An 18,522-nucleotide genomic window follows, 5' to 3' on the forward strand; every position below is an offset into this window, starting at 1 on the left:
ATACACTTCATCCACCTTTGTGCCGCAGCAAGAAGAAAGAAGGGAGGCCTTTTGGATGTTCGAGCTTGATTGCTGGAGCATTCTAGGTGTAATTCATTCTATGTTTACAATGTTTAATTTCTTTTTCTTTCGTTTTGCTGTGAGCATGAGTGGTTGAATCCCTATTTAGCTAGGGGGAAATTCAAAGCCATGAAAATCCTTGAGATATGAATTGATTTCTTCCAATTGTGATTTGATAAGTTGTGAATGCAATTCAATTAACTGTTTTCTTCAAAACTGATTCTTGTATGTTGATTAGGGATGCATACTTAATTTTCATGCATGAATTTGATGCTAGAATATAAATGAGTTTCACCTAATCGTTACAAATTTATATTCATGAGTAGTAAAGGTTGCTAGTCACAATCGCGTTAATTGAATTCTTGGCAAACATATCATGCATTCATAGTTACAAATGTCTTGTCAACACTTATGATTTTCATGGAACATAAAGATCTTTGATTGTATCTCTATTATGCATTCATATAGGGGACTTTTGGAGAATGATTTGGGTTGTCGCATGCATTCATCCAATTCAATGAGTAAAGGAAAATCTGAGGGTTAATTAGTGCATCACTGTTAATCTGGGGTGTTGAGCTTCATAATTTATTGAAAAGCAATTGGAAATCGATTCATGTACAAGGGTGTCATGTGTGAAGAATGGACCTCTAGCTAATCCATCAACCATCTTATTTCCCAAATTCGTTTTCAATATGTTCTAAGTATTTAGTTATTTGTTTTTACTTTAAATTCGTCAAAACCAAATCCCCCTTTACTTTGTTGAGTCATATTAGTTAGAAATTGTTTTCATTTGTGTTTTTAAGTGTTTTGAGTCAAGCCAAAACCCCAAATTCGTCCAAAGTTGTGTTTAGAATCAGAAACTACCTAGTTGGTGTTTCTAGGCAGTTTTGAGTGTTTTTAAGTTGTTTTGAGTCCTGTGAACCTGTTTTGAGTCCTTTGAGTCTATTCAAACGTTTTTAACTTTGTTTTTTATGTTTTTTAGTCAGTTTAGAGGTTTTAGCAAGCCCTCCTAATCCCCGATTTAGAACGATCCCTACTTGCATTTATACTACAATTTGACAACAAGAGGGTTTAATTTGAGAGCTTAACTTTTATCACATCACCTATCCTGAGGACGAACGCAGTCAAGCAAGGCTCGGGGGTTATGACCCTTCCACATATCAATGAGTGGGCTTTTGGTTTTCTGTATATACTTATATACTTGGTATTTTTCCCAGAAAATTCGTTTAATGAAATTATGTTTTGAAATGCCATGCATATTGATTTATACTTAGAGTATGAATTAGTATAGTATGCATAAATGTGATTTGACGATGTGGACATTCAAGTAAGTACTAGGTAAGTTGTAGACTGTTTATATGTGATTTGATGATGATGTGAGATGTGTTGAGAATTTATAAACCTGCACCCCGGTGTTAGTGCTCTCGCCCGTGACTAGGGCACAGGCCTTCACGTGATGTTTACCTCCCGCACCATACCCTCATCTTGGATCCAAGTTAGGTGCACAGTCCTGTCATACAAACCATTATAGGTGGTTCCGACTCGTAGGTGACCCACGATTATTTGCACAGTCTTCACGTGATCGTAGCACTAGAGCATATTTATTTATTTACACACAGTCCTGTCATACAAACCACCTTAGGTTGTTCCAACTCATGTGCAGGCATACTTGTTAAGCTATAGATTCAGCCGTACATGCCACTTTAGGTGGATCCAGCTGATATGTTATTTCACTCAAGTTACTTATTCTGATATTTTGAGATATTTGGCATGGCATACTTATGATTATCATTTTCTGAGCATGGTTTTGAGATATGGATATATTCTATTTTCTGGGAAATTATACAGGTTTTATGGCGAGGGGTTAAAACTTTTGATAAATGAAATGGTTTTGAAAAGCTTTATTTTTGCCCACTCATACTTTCTGTTTTGCACCCCTCCAGGTTCTAGTTAGGATTGTTTGTCGGTGGCTTACAAGGAATTCACGGTAGCTCTGACAGATTATCACCAATGTAGGATTATCTTTGGTGTTGAATAATTAGTATTCATCCTACTGGACTGCACTTAGGCTACTTATGCTCTAATTGTGAACTCTCTTAATGTCGCACTTGCACCTTATCTTATCTAGTACTCTAGTTAGTTGGCTTTTATTTATTTGCATTTCTTATATCTTCATTGCTTCCGTACTGTGCACATGGCTACGTCATCTTCACGTGATGGTCAGCATGCCTCGATCTAGGTCAGGGTGTGTCATGTAATGCCGGTTATAAAAAAAAAAGTATTTCGCACGCGGATAATAATGTGTTTAAATTAGTTGTCAAATGATTGTTTTTTTTTATAACAAACAATATTATCTACACTAAGTGAGAGGGGCTAGGCTTAGCCTCACAATGGGCTAATAATAATGTGATTCAATCAATTATTTATTAAATATTATTTTCTCCATTCTTAATGTAAATTCTATAAAGACCGATTTTATTATGTGAATTCAGCCATTTTAATTAGTTTATGAGGGATTCTTCTAGCATGATCTAAGATTATTCATTTACTTCAAATATTTGACTTTCCTTTTGTCAAGTTACGCATATAAATACATTTAAAACGTGTAAATCACACGTAGCAAGCCAATGGAAAAGTGAATGGTAATTTTGGTGGAGAGCTACTGAACTCACCCCATTGTCTTATTTTCCCACCCACGTTATAATCCCACCCACCTTAAAAAGTTAAAAAATTAAAATGCTATTTTCCCACTCCCTATTATTCCCAATATAACCTTTAATACATACGTACATATGAAATTATAAAATTGTCTCTTAAAAAATATAACAAATAATATGTAAATGAAAACCACTAAAGTTTGCAAATTCAAATAGAAACGACATATGTATCCAAATTCAAAAGAATTCAACAATGACAAATTTAAAAATGGGAACTTTAACGAAAAGCACCTGGTACTGTTCACTTTAACGAAAAACCACATTTTTACACTAAAAAGTCAATCCTGGTACTATTCACTTTACCCTTTATTTTGTCATTATCATTAAAACTCAAAGTTTTCAAGCCCTTTTCATTAGTTTTTCTTTTAAAAATACGATGGACAAATTCAAATGATCTACACACAAATTATTCTTCTACCTTTTCAATGGAAACATAATCTTCTAACTTTTCCATATAAGCGTCATCTTCTACCTGTTCAATGAAAAAGTCATATTCTAAGTCCATTGCTATTTTTTTACTTTCTCTGAATGAAAGGAGATGAAAATATGAGTTAGGATTTAAGGTAGACAAATTGTCCCCCATGCCCAACCTGTGTTTTTTTTTTTTTTTTAAATTAAGCAAAACAAGATAATTAATGTCCTTAACAATCTTTTTGTAAATGGACAAATTTGTAATTAAAAAATTCATTAAAAGGTGGGTCAGAAGATAAGACATTGGGGTGGTAATAACATCACTCTTTTGGTGTAACCAAGCTTCAACAAAAAATATTTGGACAAAAATGCCCCCAAGATAAAAAAACTTCAAAGGCATCCCAAAATAATGCATCAAGTAAGGTAGGGGTAATTTCATCATTTTAATAGTATTTTCTAAAATAATGAATCTTTTTGTCATTTTTTTTAATTATTACCTCACAATAGGCTAGTAATAATGTGATTCAATTTTTCTCTATTTTTAAACACGTTCAAAACATCTTAAGAGATGTGTAATAAATTAGTTGACAAATGATTGACTTTTTTTCTAACAAACGATATTATTTACACTAAGGAGGATGGAGAGGGCTTAGCCTCACAATGGGCTAGCAATAATGTGAATTCAACCAGTTGATTATTAAATATTATTTTCTCTATTTTTAAACACGTTCAAAACATCTTAAGAGACGTGTAATGTCGGTTATAAAAAAGGTCTTTCGCATGTGGATAATAATGTAATTAAATTACATTAAATTAGTTGTCAAATGATTGTTTTTTTTTAACAAACGATATTATCTACACTAAGGGGGAGAAGGGTGGGCTTAACCTCATAATAGGCTAGCAATACCATGATTCAATCAATTGTTTATTAAATATTATTTTCTCTATTTTTAAATACGTTCAAAACATCATAAGAGATGTGTAATGCTGGTTATAAAAAAGGTTTTTCGGACGCAGATAATAATGTGATTAAATTAGTTGTCAAATGATTTTTTTTTTTTAACAAACGATATTATCTACACTAAGAAGAAGGGGGTGGGTGGGCTAGCAATAATATGATTCAATCAATTGTTTATTAAATATTATTTTCTCTATTCTTAATGTAAATTCTATAGAGACCGATTTTATTATGTGAAATCAGCTGCTTTAATTGATTTATGAGGGATTTCTTCTAGCATGATATAAGATTATTCATTTACTTCAAATATTTGACTTTCCTTTTTACGCATGTAAATACATTTAAAACACGTAAGTCACGCGTAGTACGCCGTGATTCAAAAAATATCTTCGTCATTTTAATTTGTTTTTTGGTGCTTTTTTTTTAATTAGTACCTCACAATAGGCTAGCAATAATGTGATTCAATTTCCCATTTTAAAACACGTTCAAAACATCTTAAGACGCGTGTATTGCCGGTTATAAAAAAAGATATTTCCCACGCAGATAATAATGTGATTAAATTAGTTGTCAAGTGATTGTTTTTTTTTTTTAACAAACGATATTATCTACACTAAGGGGGAGGGGGTGGGCTTAGCCTCACAATAAGCTAGCAATAATATGATTCAATCAATTGTTTATTAAATATTATTTTCTCTATTTTTAAACACATTCAAAGCATCATAAGAGGCGTGTAATGCCAGTTATAAAGGTCTTTCGCACGCAAATAATAATGTGATTAAATTAGTTGTCAAATGATTCTTTTTGTTAACAAACGATATTATCTACATTAAGAGAAGGATGGTGGGCTTAGTCTCACAATTGGCTAGCAATAATATGATTCTATTAGTTGTTTATTAAATATTATCTTCTTTATTTTTAAACACATTCAAAACATCTTAAGAGGCATGTAATACCGGTTATAAAAAAGTTTTTTGCATGCGGATAATAATGCGATTAAATTAGTTGTCAAATGATTTTTTTTTTTTTTAACAAACGATATTATCTACACTAAGGGGGAGATGGGGTGGGCTTAGCCTCACAATGGGCTAGCAATAATGTGATTCAATCAATTGTTTATTAAATATTATTTTCTCTATTCTTAATGTAAATTCTATAGAGACCGATTTTATTATGTAAATTCAGTTGCTTTAATTGGTTTATGAGGGGTTTCTTCTAGCACGATCTAAGATTATTCATTTACTTCAAATATTTGACTTTCCTTTTGTTAATTTATGCATAAAAATACATTTAAAACATGTAAGTCGCGCATAACACGCTGTGATTCAAAAAATGTCTTTTGCACGCGTTTGAGCGCGTGCATGAAGGCTAGTATTCTTATAATTAATTGTCAACTTGTTTGATTCATATGAACAACTAAAATGGTCTCTAAGCTAAATGAAGTTTTCTAGAGATGATCATTGGATGATGATAAAGAGAATAAACAGTTTGAATACAAAGTTTTTACAGTGGTGAAATAATGTCACTTAGTTCATATTATAACATTTGTAAGGTGAAATGATGTCACATTGTCATGTAAAGAGAAATGACTCCTTATATATAAGGAGGCAAGTGGGGCCTTGAAAGGATTGTAATATTGCTTTGTTTGGTGTTCATTGAATCGTTTTCGCTACGCTTTAACAGCTTAGAGAGAAGACGAGGGAAAACAATTTAAATTTAACTTAGATGATTGTACATCCAATGCATGCCATTACAAATTACAGCTTCGAAAAGCTTCATCAAGTACATTACGGTGAACTCTACCAAACTTATCGAAGTAGATCCTACTGTTCTAGGTAGACGAGCGTACAAAAGCTATTCACCCTCCTTACTTTGTCCCAAGAATATTTGTTAAGCCATCATCAGCTGCCGTATTTGCTTCCCAGAAGATATGCCAAAACTTCACTTGATGGAGCTGGAAAGGAAAAAATTCCATTTTTCTTAGCAACATGCATTGTAGTAAGATTCTTTGACGTTCATTCGATCCACATTTCACACTATTGAGTTTCTGTTAATTCATGTCCCAGAGAAAACTTGGACAGTCCCATGTATCACTATCATCCGGAGTCCATGTCAGATGACATAAATCGGACTCGACGCTATTACAGTCCTGATTATAGGCTGTTCCATTTTGTTCACTTGATAGCTCAGATATCCAATCTGATAACTGGGTTTCATATGGAGAATTTGTCACTGCAAAGTCTGATAAACCAAGATCATCAGAGCTAGTAACCTTGGTTTCCCATGAATTCTTAACGGAGTCATGGTCTTGATCGAAGTCGTATTTTTCATTATTCATATCACCTTCCTGGCAGAAAAGACCTCGTCCGTTTTTGTTCAATGTACATTGGAAATTTCCTGCAGACAGAGCAATTGTTAGTAATGTGGAGCAAGCACTTTGAAGAACAAGCCTTGGCATTTTTCACAAAATATGTCAGAAATCAGAAGAAAATGATGGAAGCACAATATACCATCTGGAATCTGTGTTTTCTTCTTTAAATGAGTTCTCCAGTAATTCTTGATCTCATTATCGGTTCTTCCTGGCAGCGCTCGGGCAATCTTCGACCACCTATAAGATTGATGTAGTGATATAGTTAGAACAAACTCAGAACACTACAGCATTATGCACTTAAGCTAGGTGATAGTGCTAGTGATGTAGCAAGAAGGTAATAATCTCGCAAACTTGAAAAGGTATTACCAAAGACAACAACTACAAAACTCACTTGTTACCCCAACGTTGATGAAGTTGGAGAATGGTTTTCTCTTCTATGATGGTAATCTGGCCATGCTTAATGTTTGGGCGGAGATAGTTCAACCACCGCATCCTGCAACTCCTACCACTCCTCCTTAGACCTGCATGATGTAAACCGCATCTGAATTTATCCGTTCACTACATATGAAGTGAGTCATCTTTAAACTTCACACGTAAAAATCATATGTAATGTGCTTACCTGATTCCTTCGCTAATGCATCCCACCTCCGATTCCCCTTAAGGTTTACAACGGTGGTGAGTCGTTCATCTTCCTCTTCGAGCCACGGACCTTTACGCAGTTTCTCTCCATCCATGGCTGCTTGACAAGTCATCATTGGTGTGACAAACCAAGAGAAGCTAAACCCTTATATACAGAACCGGGTGGCAAAAGAGTTGGGGAAAAGGGAAAAATGAGACCTCTTACATAAACTCCACTAGTTTGTGGGAACTCCACCACTGGCTTTGGCTTACATAAACTCATCCAGTTAAGGCAACAAATTAGGTCATCCAGGAAGATGAACAGTTGATGATTCTACTTCTCTCTCCCTTTTTTATGCATCACATTTTTTGTCTCTAGCCATTTTGTCTCTGTCTATTAATCATATTATTCATATAATATATGATTAATAGGGAGAAAAGGGAAGGGATAAAGAGATAATGTTTAGGAAGGTAGCCTGGGGAAGCAAATATTTTGATTGGATTAAAAGATATTATGGACACTTTGCATTTGCATATCTGGAGAGAAGTTTGGACTGGCTGCGGAGGAGTGGAATTTTTAGCCATTATACCGAACCATACCATTACCATACCAATTTTGTGCCAAAACAGGAATGATACGTTAATTTTACCAAACCGAAGATATTTGTATGGTATTAGTATCCAAAACCAGTGTTGATGGTACTACTGTACCTTACATTTAGGGCTCAATTATCCCTTCTGCAACCTACCTTGAACTTAGGGTTCATTTGGTGCCTGGGATTGGAATGGAGTGGGCAACAAATAAGTTTCAAGGTTAAAGGTAGATGTGAATGATTTTATTAATGAGGGAATTGAAGGAAATATATCCCTTCTAATCCAAGCACAGGTATATGCTTCATGACCACAAGTTTGGTGCCAAGAATTACATTGGATTGGATATATTAACTCATTAGATTCAGGTATGTTGAATGAAGAAATGGATGCCAGCTTCCCAATTTTGTCCAAGTCGAAAGTAAAAGATGGTTTGGTAACGAACGAAACTTATCCCTCTCACAACTACAAATGGTTGACACCTTATAACCAATCCATCTAATGTCTTGACCTTCGACAAAAGATAGAAGTTGGCAAACTTGGCATTCATCTCTGACATCAATAAACCTCAAATTTCGCACGTTAATATATCCAATCCTAGTCAAAGAATCAATAAACCTCAAATCTCGTAAGTTAATATATCCAATCCTAGTCATTGAACTTGACTTCTACATATGCATTTATGTGCTATATGTACAGGGAAGACAAAGCTTTCAAATATAACTAGACATTCTCCAAGACTCATATTATTTAAATTCAACTATTAAAGTCACATACTGAACAGGAAAACTGTATATATGGCGGGGGGGGGGGGGGGGGGGGAATAACATGTAAAAGAAAACTCTTCATGCCACAATACAAAATAAGAAACCTCCCGCTTCTGATCTTAGATACTAACAACTACATACGCCTAAACCGCAGCACAAGCAAAGACAACACAAGTGGAGAGTGGAGACCACATAATAAGTCATTCTTCCTGGTTAGGCTTCTGCTGACTGCAATTACCTATCCTCTTGATACCACGAAATCAATGACCTAGCGATCTATAAATGATTTATTCATGAGATTGACAGCATCATCCATGAACTGCATTAGAGACATGATCAATGTATTAATTATTAAGACCTCTGGAACTGTGGACTTTCATGTTTTGTGTATGAAAGCACAAACTGTTCTGCCAGTGAGTACTGGACAAGTATCAAACAAAAGTAACAATTTATTATCAACAATGGTGGAAGTTACATTCTAGAACCGTGACCACAAAGAAAGTGTTGAGGTAATAAATTTATCCTTACTTATTCACTTTCAGGACAAGTAAAAGAAAAAAACTTAAAGGGTACAGAGAAGTCTTAATTCTGAGCTACAAATTTTCCAATTCATACAAATATCATCAGTTTTTGGGAAAAGCAAGTCAATCAGATATAACTGAAACCCAACCTCCTTCAAATTCATAGAAAAATCATCAGTTTTGGGGAAAAGCAGGTCTGCAAAACCTAGGCCACAGCTTGAAAATAGAAGCTGATAAATTCTTACAAACCCTAAACACAGAAGATATGTAGCAAGAACTAAAGATGCTAATGTATCCAATAGTAAATTTCATTATGGTTCTGTGCAAGAACATTTCTACACTTCCAATCGATTCGACCTAAAAGCACTCATTTGTTTCTTGGCATCATATCATTTTCAGCAGATCATTGATTGGTTTTACTATTGAGGAAAATCATTTCTGAATTACTATGCTCAGAATGTTCACCTTATCTCTCTTCATTACTTGAATTATCAATAACGTGTATCAATCTATTGACATTCTTGCTACTTTCCATTACATGATATTGGAGACAACACCATAACTCAAGATCGTTCCCAGCTTTATTTTATGTATTTTTATTTCTTTTTCTTCTAAAGCTATCTACTTTCATTATCTATTCAAGAATGCTAACTCCGAGAGGAAAACTGATCTGAAACATAGAATTTACCTTTCCAAGCTGCTTCAGCTCTCGCCCTACTGGTTCCAAAAATTTCAGGTTAACTTCAATAGGCCATACCTGCAAGAAAAACAAATATTCAATTAAAACAATAATAACTAAGAAGAACAATAGACCAGGTGCACAGATAATTGATAAGTATAAAGTAAAAACTTGATATATCATATATCTATTGCACATGCACAATAAGCAAATCGAAGAACCAAACCGCAACTGTGAAACAGACAATCAAGCACAGGCACTGTCCTAGTAAAAGTAGACACGTCGCCGCAAAATACGCCTCCGGAAAAGCAGAACTAATTAGTGTACGCAGAAATTGCAAGCGTTTGAAGAAAGTAATAAACTTACGAATAACATCAAAAAAAGACACCCAATTCAAACATAAAGCAATGGCATATACTACAAAGTTGGAACATTACAGAGAAGAAAGCAAAACAAATTAAAAAGAACAACAGGCAAACCCCAACCCGTACCAGATGTTTCGATTCTAAATTTGCATAGGTACTTAGCATAACTTAAATTATAAATTCTAAATTCAGATAGCATAACAGTTATAGCAATCCACCTACAGGCAGCAGCAATTGGTCAAAAAGTAAGCTAACCCACAAAAGCATTAGTCAAAATTTGTGAATTAAAAAGCTAAATAATGGCTTACTGGACCAAATAAGTATGAATATATTTTAGTGATACAAAAAGAAGAGCAGGAGGCAACCTTGAGACCAAGTAATTTGACGGGTGCTACTTGTCCTGGGACAATGCAATCCGGTCCAGCGGATTCCACTATAGCTTCCATGGCCAACCCACTTCCGACTGGATTCGGGTGCTGCAAAATTACACAATTGCACGACGACCCAGATGAGAAAAAAACGAAAAGAACAATGTAATTAGAGGAGCAAAATGGGGGTAAAGTTTGGGAGAAAACTGACCTTCATGACGGAGAGGGCGTAATTGGACGTAGGGTTGGGGGTTATACGGAGAAGAGGGGAATGGTGAATTTTGGGGATGGGTTTGACGTTTGAGGTCCTCCAAGGCACGTCCTTTGGCAGTGAAGAATCACTTCCTCCTTTGCGCGACATGCCCTTCTTTCGTACCTAGACGGAGAGAGAGAGAGAGAGAGAGAGAGAGAGAGAGAGAGAGAGAGAGAGAAAGAGAGAAAGAGAGAGGTGAGCGTCTATGCGTCTGTGTGTGGATTTTTTTGTTGGATGAAGAAGATGATGGAGCAAAGCTGGGCGGCTGAGGTTTTGTATTTCCTTGGCGTTTGTTCGAAGGTCTTTTTTATTTTATTAAGACCAATTATATTAAATGATATATGTATCATATTATGTAATGACAATTTTGATCTTGTTAGGTTTAGAAAAAGTAATAAATTTCTCAATACACTCTAAATTACTTTTAATATATTATTTATCTTTTTCAACTATCAAAACCCCTCTCACTTCCACCCTTTACTGTTAAACAAAACTCTAACGAATGAAACTACGTACCTTTAAAAACCTTCACTGCACTTTCATATATGCGCATGCCTCCTTACCCAAACCCTTTCTCTTATTATGGGTTATTAACCTTTATGAAAGTATCATATTTATCTTCTCAAACATATGTTAACGGGCATCTAACTATGAATCAAAATCATTTTTTTTAAATTTTTTTATAGGAGGCCCTACTTTCTTCCCCAATACCTGCTTGTGATTCCCCAGGAAACCATACTACCCAATATTTATATAAGGATGTGAATTGGAGTGCTTCGAGTACTCACAGAAATAATCGTTAGGACAACCAAATGGAGTTTAGAGATTCTGGAAGGAGCAATGGAGGACACGGTTTCCCAGTTCTCTGCGAAACTGGCCCCACAAGTGAGGAGCAACAGGTGATTGTGGTTGATAAAAAGGAGGGTTTACTGCTAAGAACTTCCAAAGTTTTCTTAATGGGAAGGATACTAATGTGGAAAAATTTGAACAAGGAGAGATTTAAGAAACAAATGAGTATTATAAGATAATGTTGGAATTATAGAAAATACGGGGTGTATGTAGAAAATGTAATGTGGATGTTGAGAATGTGGAGTGTGAGGGTATTAGGGAAAAGTATGTGAGGTGTATTAAGATAATTTTCAATTGAAAAGCAAATGTGGGATGTATTAAGTATATGAGGTTTATTCAACAATATGGAGTGTTAATATAATAAACCTTGTTCAAATTTTTTTTTTTTTTATTAAATTTTTAGTTTGCCTTTTTTATGTTATCTCTTTAATAGAGGTAGAGCTGGTCTATGCGTCTCATCTCTATTAAAGAGATGGTACAAATAAATGTTAAGAATAACATATTTGTTTTTATTTTTCTTTGTTGACTCTTTTTAGTAGAGTGACACTGTTCATGAGGTTAGATGGTAAGTTGTTAAGGACGAAGGGGAAGTGATTTAAATTGAACCTTGCATCAAAGTTCATAAACATAAATTTTTTTTTTCCCCACTTAAAGCATCAACTGCTTTAGATTCTAAATGAGTCTACTATGTCTCAATTTATTAGTGAATTTTGTGGCTGATGAATTGGATAACTTGATTTCTTCGTATTGTTTTGGTCCAATTTATTTGATCAAGCTTATCGACATCCCTTAAGCTGTTGAGCGTTTAACCTCGTTGTAAACTAAATTTTTTCTTTTAGTAGTATTTGGTTGACGAAAACCTTTTGATAATTTATTTTTTTAATCTATTTCCCTTTTTCGCTCTTAATTTTAAGATTTTTTTCTTTTTTGAGAAATGATACCCACATTTTTCTCCTCTTACATGTACCCTCTTTATTTTTAGTCATCATCAAGGTTCTAAAAGAAACTAGCCTCTAGTCAGATGGGGATTTGGGGCCTAGCGCCTAGAAGTCTAGCGGGGGCCTAAATGGATTTAAGTAAATTTATTATAAATCGTATAAATAAATACTTCTTTATACTTAAAAGAAATACATAATTGCATTGGGATACATAAATGCAAATTAGAATGACATATAGATTATAAAATATTAAAACATAATGAAAATATGGGGAATAAGCATATAATGCATGTTTATCTAAGTATTAAACAAGTTTCTTCACAATTTATTAAAAAAATAAAATGCAAAATAAAATCATATATTTTTGTCCAATTGAGAGTCCCGACTAGGTGGCTATCTAGGCAGGTCTGGGTGGGCTAGGCAGGCGCCTAGGCACCCTAGCTGATGCCTAAGCGGGTCTAGGTGTCTTTTCTTAATTTTCAAACGTCTAAGGATTAATCAAGACGGTGGCTAGCCATCTAACGCCTAGGTGGCACTAGGCGGGGATTTTTAGAATAGTAGTCATCATGTTAAGTGAATTAACAAAAATTACAAACAAAATTAAATGTGAGTATTGAAAAAGAAAAATAAATAAATAAATGTATAGTTATTATTTCCTTTCTTTTTAATCTGTTGAAGGAAAATCAGTGCATTATCCTCTACATATAATATTTTGCTCTAGAAAATTGGAAACTCATAAAATGTGTAGTATCCTAATCTTCTCAAGTTTCTAGGTTGGAACTTGGAACTTCCCAATTTAAGGTAACATTAGTTCCAATTCATTGGTGAGGTGAACATTTTGATTCATAATTGTTAAGTAAATGACATCACATATTTCTCTTGAAAATTAAGAAATTTCCTTTTGCTTGAAAAATCACAAAATTTTCTTTCGATTCTAACGATATTCTAATCTAATTATACTACAAGAAAAGAAATCAAACTCAGCTACATCAGAATGGCTCGGAGACACTGCTCTACCCAACTGGATTAGGCTCTCGTTTGCAAAACATCACACAAATTTAAACTCACTTTGTGCACATGGGAAAGCAGGTTCCATTTCCAATGTTTTATTGACAAAAGATAGACAAAAAAGTATAACTTTACCATATAATTCTTGTTCCCAACATGGTAGAAGAATTCGAAAAATGAAGAGGGAGAAGTACGAAACATATTTCACAAATCATTCTTAATCTGCAGCATATTGCTAACAAATTCCGTACATCTTAAATTACAATTTATCACTGCTTCTGATATCTTCAATGACTTGAACCGGGATCAAAAAATTAAACGACAAAAAATATATTAAAAAAGAATACCACCAATGCCGGTACATGAAACCCTGGTTGATCATTCAGCTCGTAACCATATCCTCTTCCCCTCTCTGTGCTGCCGCGTCTGCCAGTTTTTTCCATGTCAACTCTCGTTGTTCTACCACCTCTCTTGCGCTCGCTTCTTTCTCTGCAAGCTGCCTCTGGCAGTCTTCAAACAACTCAGCATCCATTTCCGAAAACATTTTCCGGACATTGACAGTCAGCCCGTGAACTGCTTGGTTCCAGTGATTTTGGATATTCATCTCCAACGCCTCGAAAATAATTGGTAGTATGACATTGCGGTTCTGAGCAATTAAACTGACAATGTGCTCATTATTCCATAAGAAGAGTGCTCGTTCCGCAACCTGCATTAAAAATGTGACTCAGAAAAACCTTCCAGGAATGCAATTATTAGGAAAATACAACTTTAGAAGTTTTGAATTGGAATCCTATCCCTTCACCATTTCATAAATGTTAAAAGAGTTACCTCCAATTACATTGAGATTATTCATGACGGCAAGCACAAAAGCTAACTAGAATCCCATTTATTGCTGGGTCATACCAATACTTTCACAAGACAGCATTAGACAACCGTCTAATTGGGGACAAGATTAAATAACAATAAAAGGTCGTACCCAGTGCACAAGGCTCCCGCTTTACGCAGGGTCTGGGAGAGGTGAATGTCGGCTAGCCTTACCCCCATTTATGGAGAGGCTGCTCCCAAGTCTCGAACCCGAGACCTACCGCTCATGGGCGAAGGCACTTGCCATCGCACCAAGTGCGACCTCTACAAGATTAAATAACAATAAATGCATAAAATGAGAACAAAAAAAAAAGCATTTAAATTCAAACAACTGCTGCTGTTTGGCAGAAAAACAAAACATACATATTGTTAGTTGCAAGTTACAACTATAAAAAGCCCATGATATTTCATCCGAACATTACATTACAGGTTTCAGGTTTCTTAACAAATCAGGAATGTTGTCAGCAGGACACTTAATAGGGATGAACGGGAACTATTAAAATTTAAAACTATGTCAAATACAGCAAGCATTTTTGCACAAAAATACATCGAAAGTTAGATTAATCAAGGTGAACTGTTTCTCTTCATAAATTGATCATCTTAACCATCAAAGGGATATCAATGTAAAATGTCAATCGAGAAGGTTGCATCCATCATTGCTTCATAAACATTCATGTCTAACAAACACTTAGTTTTCCACTGCCTAATGCACAATTTCCTGGGGATTTGTCTAACGAGGCAATCTTGTGCTTTTGCCCCCATAATATTGATACTATATGATTTCAGATACTTAAGATGGTCCTTTATGTAATAAGTAACTACTTCTCCCTCTCAAGTTATACGGTCCCTATATACCGCCAGACTACAACTTGATCTCATATGTCAATGTCACCCACTATATTGTTGCATGTCTGCTTATTCAATAGAAAATCAATATGACAAGGACGCCAGTGTTTTTAACATATTATGTGCATTCCTAAAACATTAACATAAGAACTTTAGCCATCTATAACAACCGCTCTACCTTCCCCGCTCGTCAAATGTCCAGAAATGAAAACCCCTCCAAGTCAAACTATAGACCAGTGTTCCAAATTATTGCGTAATTGATTTTTCTTTTCAAGTAACGTATCAATTTTTGACCTTTTCTTTAAAGATGGACGGATGAAAAATTACAAAAAGATCATATCAAATGTAAAAGAAACAGGCAAAACAGCTAAGGCAACAGAAATTATGTGCTGAAGGTAGATTTCTCCCATTGGAGGAACACAAAAAGCAAACACTTATGTGTACCATAATATAACAGAATGGCAGTCACATTAGTAGGAGATCAGCAACAAAAGAAAGAGACAACAGGTAAATTTATCAAACTAGAATAAACTAATAAGGACGCAGCCTCGTGCAAAAAGAGAAATGAGGTAAGGAGAACAATGACATGGTATTCAACCAAAAAGTAGCTTTAGAGAGATTGCGGAAAAGTGTATTTCGGTTACAATAAATGCTCACTAATGGCAATTTTCACAAACAGAAGCAGTTTCTATTTGAGCAAGATTTCATATCATGATGCAATTCAATACATTCATACAATGAAGTAATCATAAGTACAACAAGATCAAAACTAAATAACAAAATTTGAAGAAAAGAATGGAAAAGGAAAAACTTTTGACCAAGATAAATACCAATATTCATTGTAATCATGAGTACAACAAAAGCAAAACTAAATAACAAAATTTGAAGAAAAAAATGGAAAAGGAAAAACTTTACCAAGATAAATACCACCAAGTAAAATTCACAAAATAAGTCTGTCAGTATTAGTTTAAAGCTCCAGCAAAATAAAATTCTAGTCTTCCATACAAACAAATAATCATAATGGATAATTAAATGAAGCAAACCCAATAAAATTTGAAAATATTCCCAAACCTGAAAATGAGAGCTATTGAGGCAGCGAGCAATCTGTCTGAAAAGAGGAACCATGCACCGCTGAAACTCGGCAGCTTGTGTTGCCTCCAGAACTTCTTCAAGTTCTCCAAGGAAAAGAACTTCTTTCTGACAGTTGGTCACCGGCCAGTATTTCAACAAACCCCTTACAACCGTATCTGCCAACTTGTAATCCTTTTCAACAAACTGGGTTATGCAGTAGGACAGCTGCTGGTGATACACGGCAATTGGCTTCGGCTTATGCAGCGGTATAAGTGCCCGAACAAGGAACAACTTGTGCTCCTCTTTCATTGGAAGAGCAAACCCATTAATTATACTCCCAAGAATCTCTAAAAGCTCAGCCACGCCACTGTGCCTCTCGGTCTCATATATAAACCTATAGAATATGTTATTGATGGCTTTCCTGATGAACGGTCGGTGCACCATGAACTTCCCATATATGCGGTGAAGGCTGTTTTTCAAGTACTCGCGCTCACGCGGGTCCTCAGAATCAAACAAATCAAGTAACTTCAACACAAATGAGTGATCAATATAACGCTTGGCAACCTTGGTATCCGTATCAGATGACACAATGTACCTAAGAAGAAGCTCATAAACCAACTGCAAATGAGGCCAGGACGGCTCCAAATAAAGCTCCTCCTCTTCAGGATCGGCATTCTCCTGGCCTGTGTTTTCGTGGGACGCAGGGGGCAAGCACCGAAATATATTAACAGACACCATTTTAATCATCTCCTCCTGACAAGTCTCGGTGATCTTACCCGACCCAGATTGTATAAAATCAACCAATTCCAAAAGGCTTTGACGCTTAATCTCTTTCTCCCTAGGGTTCTTAAGGGTATCAGAGAAATCGAATTGAAAGCAACAAACCTGCAATTTGCGAAGGAACAGGGTCTGGCGCTCCGAGACTGGCACATCACGGAACGAAGGGAGAGGCTCGATGGTTCCAGAAGGCGGCAACGCCGTAATCCCTGCGGCGCCAACAGCGTTGGTGCCGGAAGCAGCCGGCCCAGAGCGGGAGGCATGGTTTACGACCACATTCGCCGAGACCGCCCCAGAATTGCGGGTCCCGGGCTGCCCGTACCCGTACGAAGAAGGATCATGTGTCTCGGATTTCGCGGGCTTCTTGTTCCCCTTGATGATTTTCTTAAACATAATTTCCCAATGCAGCGACGAATCCTAAACCCTAGAATTGAGGACAGCGATCGATATGGGAATCGGGAAGCAGCTCTGGCGACGTGGGGGAAGCAATCGGCGATTGGCGATGATTTGATTCAACATGCATGGGACGAGAGCCCTAGATTCTCCACAAATCAATCAAATCCCCGAGTAGTTCTATTCAATGGGCGATTTCGGCGTCGGAAAACGAAATTGAATTTGAAATCGAAAGGGGGCGTGGGGGTACGAAGAAATGTACCGTCTTTGGAGATTGGAATCGCTGAGTGGTTGTTGGTGGATCCGAATTCAAAGTCATCTGAGCCAGATCGCCGGAATGCCGGCGACTTGATCGGACGGTGGTGGTTCCGGCGATCAACCCGAGATGAGAGAGAGAGTGTGTGTGAGTATGGGAGTGGAGGGCGGATAATTATGGAGAAAAAGAAAAACAAGAAAAGTTTGAAACAGCAAAAATGGGAATGATTGCATAAACTCCCTTTAAAAATAAAAAATAATTCTAAAATACTGACACTTGTTTGTTTTTGATAAACAATGAATATTTTGTTTGTTTGTTTTTCGGTTGAACAGCAAATAATTCATATTTCGGTTAATTTTAGTTTATTATTTTGAAGGGGAAGAAGAAAAAAGATTTTTTATTTTTTATTAATTAATTTTGTTTTTTTTTTAATATTCAAGTAGGCTTATATTGACCTGTAGCTCTAGTTATTGTCCATGTGGGCATCACGTCACAATTTAATTGTTGTTTTAACAAGCAGCTTAACAGATGTATGAAAGAGTTCCAAAATTATGATTTTAGGTACCAAACCGTAATGAAAAAAACTTAATGTATGAAATGTTGAAAACAAAGAAACTTTAGAGCAATAAATTGAGATTAACTCTTAATATTTTGTTAGCTAAATTCATCTTATTTTATTTGAATTTTTGATATTTTTTGTGCTTTTACACGTGGCATGGGATCACGTAAGATAAACGTGAGATGTGCTGTTTTGCCGAGGTTGCAAAGGAGATTTTACCATATTAATGATCGAAAAATATTTTTGCTCACTACTTTAAATTAATAATGATGTCACCATTCTATT

At 35.5% G+C, this 18,522-nt stretch overlaps 3 protein-coding genes across 3 annotated transcripts; all 3 read right to left on the reverse strand.

Moving 5' to 3' along the window:
* Nucleotides 1–5,841: 5,841 nt before the first annotated feature.
* On the reverse strand, nt 5,842–8,251 carry LOC126594055 (transcription factor MYB27-like). Its single transcript, XM_050260257.1, has 5 exons — nt 7,352–8,251; nt 7,134–7,250; nt 6,906–7,035; nt 6,654–6,751; nt 5,842–6,540 (listed from the first exon to the last, which is right to left on the reverse strand). The coding sequence occupies exons 1-5, from the start codon at nt 7,413–7,415 to the stop codon at nt 6,194–6,196; spliced, it is 756 nt and encodes a 251-aa protein (XP_050116214.1). The 5' UTR covers nt 7,416–8,251; the 3' UTR covers nt 5,842–6,193.
* A 202-nt stretch (nt 8,252–8,453) lies between these two features.
* LOC126594056 (uncharacterized) lies at nt 8,454–10,975 on the reverse strand. The gene is made up of 4 exons (XM_050260258.1): nt 10,635–10,975; nt 10,421–10,531; nt 9,700–9,768; nt 8,454–8,809 (listed from the first exon to the last, which is right to left on the reverse strand). Exons 1-4 carry the CDS (start codon nt 10,782–10,784, stop codon nt 8,759–8,761), a joined length of 381 nt encoding a protein of 126 aa, XP_050116215.1. The 5' UTR covers nt 10,785–10,975; the 3' UTR covers nt 8,454–8,758.
* Nucleotides 10,976–13,671: 2,696 nt separating this feature from the next.
* LOC126593608 (serine/threonine protein phosphatase 2A 57 kDa regulatory subunit B' beta isoform) lies at nt 13,672–17,898 on the reverse strand. The gene is made up of 2 exons (XM_050259709.1): nt 16,253–17,898; nt 13,672–14,177 (listed from the first exon to the last, which is right to left on the reverse strand). Exons 1-2 carry the CDS (start codon nt 17,420–17,422, stop codon nt 13,854–13,856), a joined length of 1,494 nt encoding a protein of 497 aa, XP_050115666.1. The 5' UTR covers nt 17,423–17,898; the 3' UTR covers nt 13,672–13,853.
* Nucleotides 17,899–18,522: the final 624 nt, after the last annotated feature.

Source organism: Malus sylvestris, chromosome 12, assembly GCF_916048215.2.
Source record: "Malus sylvestris chromosome 12, drMalSylv7.2, whole genome shotgun sequence".
Taxonomy (NCBI): Eukaryota; Viridiplantae; Streptophyta; class Magnoliopsida; order Rosales; family Rosaceae; genus Malus; species Malus sylvestris.